Source organism: Pistacia vera, unplaced genomic scaffold (genome assembly GCF_008641045.1).
Source record: "Pistacia vera cultivar Batoury unplaced genomic scaffold, PisVer_v2 Contig313, whole genome shotgun sequence".
In the NCBI taxonomy this organism is placed as follows: domain Eukaryota; kingdom Viridiplantae; phylum Streptophyta; class Magnoliopsida; order Sapindales; family Anacardiaceae; genus Pistacia; species Pistacia vera.
Window position 1 is genome coordinate 526,401 of NW_022196128.1, and position 7,517 is coordinate 533,917.

The 7,517-nt window shown below is 36.6% G+C and overlaps 1 protein-coding gene across 1 annotated transcript; it reads left to right on the forward strand.

The window, feature by feature from the left end:
• The first annotated feature begins 2,302 nt into the window (after positions 1-2,302).
• Positions 2,303-4,673, forward strand: LOC116136445 (pentatricopeptide repeat-containing protein At1g08610-like). Its single transcript, XM_031422150.1, has one exon. It carries the CDS (start codon positions 2,504-2,506, stop codon positions 4,277-4,279), a length of 1,776 nt encoding a protein of 591 aa, XP_031278010.1. The 5' UTR covers positions 2,303-2,503; the 3' UTR covers positions 4,280-4,673.
• The last annotated feature ends 2,844 nt before the right edge of the window (positions 4,674-7,517 follow it).

Consider the following 7,517-nt stretch of genomic DNA (forward strand, 5'->3'; position numbering starts at 1 on the left):
TGGAGAATGTTGTGGTGGGCGTGGGTAACAGAAATTTGACGTGTTAATTAAACATCCTACCTTTTTCTATAACAGACTCTTGACCATTCTACCTTTATTCACAACAAAATTTACTATTAAAATTGTGTTTTGTGGTAAAATGATATTTTAAAAGTCTTTTAGGGAAAATGTCATTAAAACATTATCCATCATTAAAGTCAAATGTTACCTTCTCTCAAGGACCCAATTAGAGATGAGAGTGAGACCAAGCCATTAACCTAATGCAAGAATCAAGACGGCACAAAATGAAGGACTAACATATAATTTTCATTTTTGGGTATCAAAAGGAAATTTCATTTGAAAATAGCACCGAGTTGAAATTTCAAGTAAGGTCAAACGACTTGTGCATACCCAAGGTTTGCCGTAAAGACAAGTTGGTACCCAAAAAGTTTTGAAATGACAAACAGGTACCTTCCGTCATATGCTGTTAGTGATTTCTGTTTGTTAACAGTAAAAAGACTAAAATGCCCTTAAAGTTTGATATTTTAGTTTTTTATAAATTTCTTAAAAACCCCATAGGTTTGCTAATTTAACTAAACACCCCCATATATAAAAAGTTTGTTAAATGACAAAAACATCCCCACCACCCGCAGTGCCAAATTCCGGCCACCACCGTCGGAATCTGGCCGAAAATTACGTTACGACACAGACCCCGTCGGATCTGTGTCGTAACGCATCGATCTGGCCTTTTTCGGCCAGATCTAGCCGTTGAGGCCGCAAATGGAGTTTTGCGGCCACGACGGCCATATCTAGCCATATATCTGATCGGAAAAGGCCAGATCGATACGTTACGACACAGATCCGACAGGTTTGTGTCGTAACGCAATTTTTCGGTCAGTTTCCGACGGTGGTGGCCAGAATCTGGCACTACGGGTGGTGGGGGTGTTTTTGTTATTTAACAAACTTTTTATATATAGGGGTGTTTAGTTAAATTAGCAAACCTAGGGGGTTTTTTATAAATTTTTAAATTTATAAAAAACTAAAATATCAAACTTTTAAGGGCATTTTAGTCTTTTCACTATAAACAAATAGAAATCACTAACAGTACATGACAGAAGGTACCTATTTGTCGTTTTAAAATCTTTTGGGTATCAACTTATTGTTTCGGCAAACCTTGGGTATGCGTAAGGACTAAGTCGTTCGTTTGAATATGAAAAGGAAATTTCATTTGAAAATAGCACCGAGTTGAAATTTCAAGTAACCGGGAACCCTAGGTTTCAACGTCATTCATTTGACAACACTACAACAGAAGCAACTGAACAAGAACACAAAGTTCCATTCAAAACCGCTAAATAGGACTTTCTTCTATCCTTTGACCTGGTAATTCAATTCAGTTCAAGACCTTTTCTCAATGTTTCACCTTAATTATAATCATTAGGGTTCAGGGTTTTAGCGTGTTCTTTTGTCTATACAATTCTCTGTTCCTTAATTACTCCCAGCTGTGATTTAAACACTTGTATGCTATTTACTGAATCAGTTTTCTTTGGAAATAGGGTTCTAGGATTTGATGTTATAGAAAATTGCTTTGTCTATGTACGTATGCTGGATTTTATTCTGGTTGAATATGAAATAGATACGGTTCAGTTGCAATTGCTAGAAATTTGTTATATTATGAGAGTAGAGTAATTATAAAAAAATATTGATTATAATGTTATTTTCCTGCATACTGAAGATTAAATGTTTTAGAATTTTAATTTTTTGAATAGATTGCATATTTTAAAAACTTGGAGATGAAGGGTTGCTGTCTTTTAGTCGGCTTCTTATGATTCATTTGTAGTGTATTTGTATTATTTAAACTTGGTTTTGATGTTTGCTAGTTTCAGACGTGTTATATCTGTAGGATTAAAGGGTACATATTTGTAGGAAATTAGTGACACATATTTGTTGGGATTTCTGAGAATTGAACTTCGAGCTCTAGAGACTCTCTTGGTTGCTGTCTGTTGCTCAATTGTTGTATTACTTTTATTTAAATTTGAAGTGGGCATCCGATCGTAATTTTCCGAAATGGAAATTTGAAATTGTTTGGTGTCAAGAACTTAGTGACTAACAATCTGCAGTTTGAAGTGGGCATCCGATTGTGATTTCTACTTTAATCAGATTTCCGTGAATTAACCATCTGCAGTTTGTTACATATGTAGTTTGGCTAGATGTTTCTGGTCCATGTTGTCAGTTTTTTTTTAATTAATTTTTTTTAGAATAACTCTTAGGGAATTTTCTTGGTTAATGTTGTTGGCCTGAACTCTGACAGGTAGACTGGTCATCTCGTTTAGAAGGGGAGGAAGCTGAACAATGATCACTGGATACTCTTAAGGATAGGTGGAAAGTAGGTAATAAGAACATAAACACTCATCATTTTTATTTTTGATGAGAAACGGGTTTTAGCTGTGATAAATTTTGGGTTACTAAACATGTTAAGTACTGCTTAGTAATTTGTTAGAATTCATTTGTCAAGTGGGCAGTGGAGATGGACTATGCAATTGTTCCACCAAATTCTAGAGTTGAGGTTCATTGTTTGCATAGCTTGAAACAAGTTGACCTGAAATGTGGAATTGGTCACTTTTCAACTATGAATGGATCTTCTATTCACTTAAATTGTTCTATTAAGTGTGATTACAAAAATCGATCTTGTTTTCTACGGGGAGGAGATCTTGTGGCAGAAAGAAACATGTTCTATTTAAAGTGCCAAGGACTGCCTGGAAGTGTTTACATTGACAGAGTTAATGAAGTTGACCGAGAAGAATGGAGCTCAGAAAGTGATGTATTGGGTGCTAATAAAAATATCAAAGGGAAGATGATTACAAGAAAGCCTCAAAATTCTTCATTGTCATCTTCAGATGGGCCCTTTGTTACAAATGATGAAGAAACCAACAATAAAATCCTTCACAATCTACGCATCAGTGGGAAGTTAACTGAGGCAACAAGGTTGATTGGTTTAATGGCACGTCGTAATCAAATTCCTGACTTTCGTTCTTGCATAAATTTAATCCGTGGCCTTGTTAAATCTGATCGGATAGATGAAGCTTCCAAGGTCCTTGAAATCATGGTCATGTCTGGTGGGATTCCAGATATTATTACATACAATATGATGATTCGTGGCCTCTGTAGGAGAGGACATATAAAATCTGCCATTAGTCTCTTAGACGAGATGAGCCTGAGTGGTTGTGCACCGGATGTGATTAGTTATAACACGATACTTCGCAGCATGTTTGATAATGGCAAATTTGAGCAGGCTATTGGGTTTTGGAAAGAGCAGCTGAGAAAGGGATGTCCTCCGTATTTGATTACCTACACTGTTCTCATCGAGTTAGTCTGCAAGCACTGTGGAACAGTACGTGCTATGGAAGTATTGGAAGATATGACTACTGAGGGCTGTTACCCTGATATTGTTATCTACAATTTGCTTGTTAATTTCACTTGTAGACAAGGGAAATATGAGGATATAGCTATGGTCATTTACAATGTATTTTCTCGTGGATTGGAGCCCAATGATGTAACTTACAACACACTCCTCCATTCTCTCAGTAGCCGTGGGTGTTGGGATGAAGTAGATAAGATTCTTGCAATCATGAATGAAACCTCTCATCATCCGACAGTGATCACTTCTAACATTTTGATCAATGGTTTGTGTAAATATGGGCTTTTGGATCGTGCCATCAACCTTTATAATCAAATGGTTTCCAAGAATTGTTTGCCTGATATTGTAACTTATAATACTCTCCTAGGTGCTCTTTGTAAAGAGGGAATGGTAGATGAAGCTCTTCAATTACTTCACTTGTTGAACGGCAGTTATTGTTCTCCTAGTTTGATCACCTATAATACTGTGATTAATGGATTGGCTAAAAAGGGTTCTATGGAGAAAGCAATCGGATTATATGGTCAAATGATGCAGAATGGGATCATTCCCGACGATATTACTCATCGTTCTTTGATTTGGGGTTTTTGCCGGGCAGATCTAGTTGAGGAAGCAGTAGAGATACTGAGGGAGATGGGTAAAAGAGGCCATAGGATCACAGATAGTGCTTACAAGATGATCATCCATGGATTATGTAGAAGTAAGAAGCTGGATATGGCAATACAAGTTCTAGAATTAATGATCTCACGTCGATCCAAGCCAGATGAAGCAACCTATTCCACTATACTCAAAAGTGTAGCCGAAGCTGGAATGGCAGAAGAGGCTAGCAAGTTGTGTCGAAAGTTGATAGAATGGAAGGTTCTTAAAGAAGGTACCACATTAGATTGAAGAAGTATTTAAGCAAACTTCAATCTGAGTAGATGCTTTCTGGAATCTTGATATCAGTGTTTTGCTGAAAGGTTAACAAAATATACGTTCTCAAAATGTGTTTTCCCCTATCTTTATTCAATTTTTGCCCATTCACCCATTTGCAATTGCAATTGTTCCATCTGCAGAAGCAGCCACTTTCACAAAATCCATAATTAAATCATTTGTTTTGATGAGGAATATGATGTTAGCTGCTTTTCCACGACGTCGAGATATGCATTCCATTTAAATGGCTTGAACATTTTCGGACTCATTGTGAGCTAAATTTTCTAATGGCAAGGGAATATTTTCGGACTCACTTGACATATTATTACGCAGAAAAAACAGAGCCCGTTTGAAAACACTATCGTGAAAACGTTAAAGTGGTTAAAAATTCCTGCAACAGTGATGATTTTGTCTCTGTTGTCCATGATGATCATGCATGGTTGTGATATGGCACTGGCTCGCTCCGGTAGTAGGATGGGTGGACATTCGTTTTCTTCAAGATCGTCGAGTAGATTATCGAAGTCTAGTTCAGATGAGGAAGTAGATAGTATTGAGTTAATCCAGCTCAAAAACGTTTGGGCAGATTTGTTGGTACTCTCATTATTCTTAGGTGTGTTTATTAGTTTTATAATTTTAGAAGAGAAGATTAAGGAAGGAACAAGCATTATAAAGTGGAAGGAAAACAGGGACGAACTTAGGAGAAAAAGTGTGGCCGCACAGACTTTTCATTCAATAATCAAATATATATACAAGAGTGCAATACAAGGTTCAACGCAAGAGCCAACTTTCTAAAAAACGTTGTTTTGAAACCCGGACTGGATTGGTCGGTTCAACCAAAAACCGACCCCAACTTCGCTTCAGGCACCCCTAAAAATCGTTATTTGCATTTAACTCGGATTAAGCCACTTAGACTAATAGAATAGTGCCAAACCATCGGTCCAGCTGGCTCGATGACTAAACTGGGTCAATTAAAAACTTAAACCCAAAAATCAAAACAATCCTTCAATCTCTAAACACCATATACATCTTCAATCTCTGATTCTCCATGCATCCTTCAATCTCTAATCATCAATAACCTTCATACTCTTTTATTGTTTTAAAAAGAAAAAGGAAAGATAAAGAAAGAAGAACAAACTCGATAGGGTCGTGAGGTAGCGACTGAATGTGGGCTTATTGTTGTGACTAAATGGATTGGAAAAGACTAATTCGTCTGGGTATGAAGTTCTTCAGATAATCTTCGTCTTTGGGGTGATTTGGGGTCGCCATGGCGAAAGAAGAGGAGGAGCGGAGATAAAACGAGGGTTTTAAGAAATGGGTTTGAGAGTGGAGTAGGAAAGGAGAAGAAAATTAGAAACGGCAGCATAGGGTTTTACACATTGCTTATTTACTTTCTTCAATAGCCATTTTGTTCAACTAAAATTGAGAAACGGCGGCACAGTAAGAATTATGAAACGGAATTTTATTAGGATTTATGATGTCATACTAACATCAATATGATGTCACCGGTCTGAGCCGTTGATCGGATCGTTTCAATCACTTGACTCGGGACCCAATTGCCTGACTGAGTCATTGCTTGGGTCGAGTTTCAAAACATTGTCCAAAACTAACTGCTACAAAAACTAACACATTTGGAAAACCATTGTCTAGATAATTAGGACTAATTGAGAATAATGTAGATAAGCACACAGTTTCATGTTTGATTTTCCTATATGAGCATCTGTAATTTAAATAAGAGGCCGTGGCAGTAGGTTGCTATGTTAGTCTCTCCTAAAGATTAATCGAGATACGTGTAAGCTAACCCGGACACCTGTTTTAAAAAAACAAAAATTAGTGTTCTGGGGGTGTAATTGTCACTTTTTAAATGCTTTGAGTGCGTTATTTCTCGGCATTACACTGTATTTGCATTAAAGCATGAATAGTAATGCTATAGAATGAAATTGTTTTAATGGCTTTTTGGACTCAAACTCCAACTCGACTGGGAGTTTTTGTAGCAAAAACAAAGCCGTTTTCCCTCCGCAATTGACAAACTCAAATCCCCCACAAAAGAACCCTTTAAGAGCACTGTCGTGAAAGCGTTCAAGTGGTTGAAAATTGCTGTAAAAGTGATGATCGTGTCTTTGTTGTCCATGATGTTGATGCACGGTGGTGATTTGGCACTGGCTCGCTCCGGTGGTCGGATGGGAGGAAGTTCGTTTTCTTCAAGATCATCCAGATCATCGAGCGGAGGACGAAGCTCATCCAAGTCTAGTTCAGATGAGGAAGCTGATGATATTGAGGTGGATCCTGCCGCAGAACGTGTGTTGGGGATTTTTGTATTGAGTGTATTTATTGAAACAATCAAATTTAATTTTGAACTATATTTCAAATTTTCCATACAATTATCAAAACGAGAAAAAAAAAAAAAAAAAAAAATTTTGCTGGCACTTGTGCATCACGTAATACAAACATCTACTTGGCCAAAAAGGAATAGAATTGTTGATTTCAATTCTGAAAATCCACGGTCGCCTGATTTATGTAAGTATATCAGTGGGGAAACACAGGTTTTCAGAGATGGTTTTGAGGTGACTTCGTTAAAAAATTTCATGGTGTGAGCTAACATTAATTATAATTTTGTTTTACTCAAAGTCGGGTAAACCTATAGTTCAAATGAGATAAACTAATAGGTTTTATGTGATCATAATTGGGCTTTTATGTGATCATAATTGCCCAATTCGCCTTATCATAATGCAGAAAAGATACAGTCACTGATTTCATGCACCGAATGATGTGATAAAATCTTGACCGTCGATTAATATTAAGTTAAAATTAATCAACGGTTAGTATTTTATCACGTCATTCAGTACATGAATTCGATGCACTACTTCGATGACTGTAGCATTACTTATCATAATAATCTGGGTGATGATTAGTGTGAGCTTGGGCCTATAATGGGTTTTAGAGTTTATTGGTCCTTAAACCACTAAACCCATTTTTTTTTTTTTTTATATTATCAAAGGTGTTTGAGTTAGTTTAGACGCATTTCAACTAATCCTTCGAGACCCTGAAACTATCGGTCAGATAAAAACTCTAATAGTTATCTATATTAGCAATCAAGGAGTGATTTAAACTTAAAATATTTTGAGTAATACACTTAATAATCTCTATCAAACTATTCCGATATCCAGTGATTGTTCACTGAAACCCATTCAATAGTCGTTATTTTGTGTATGCGTTA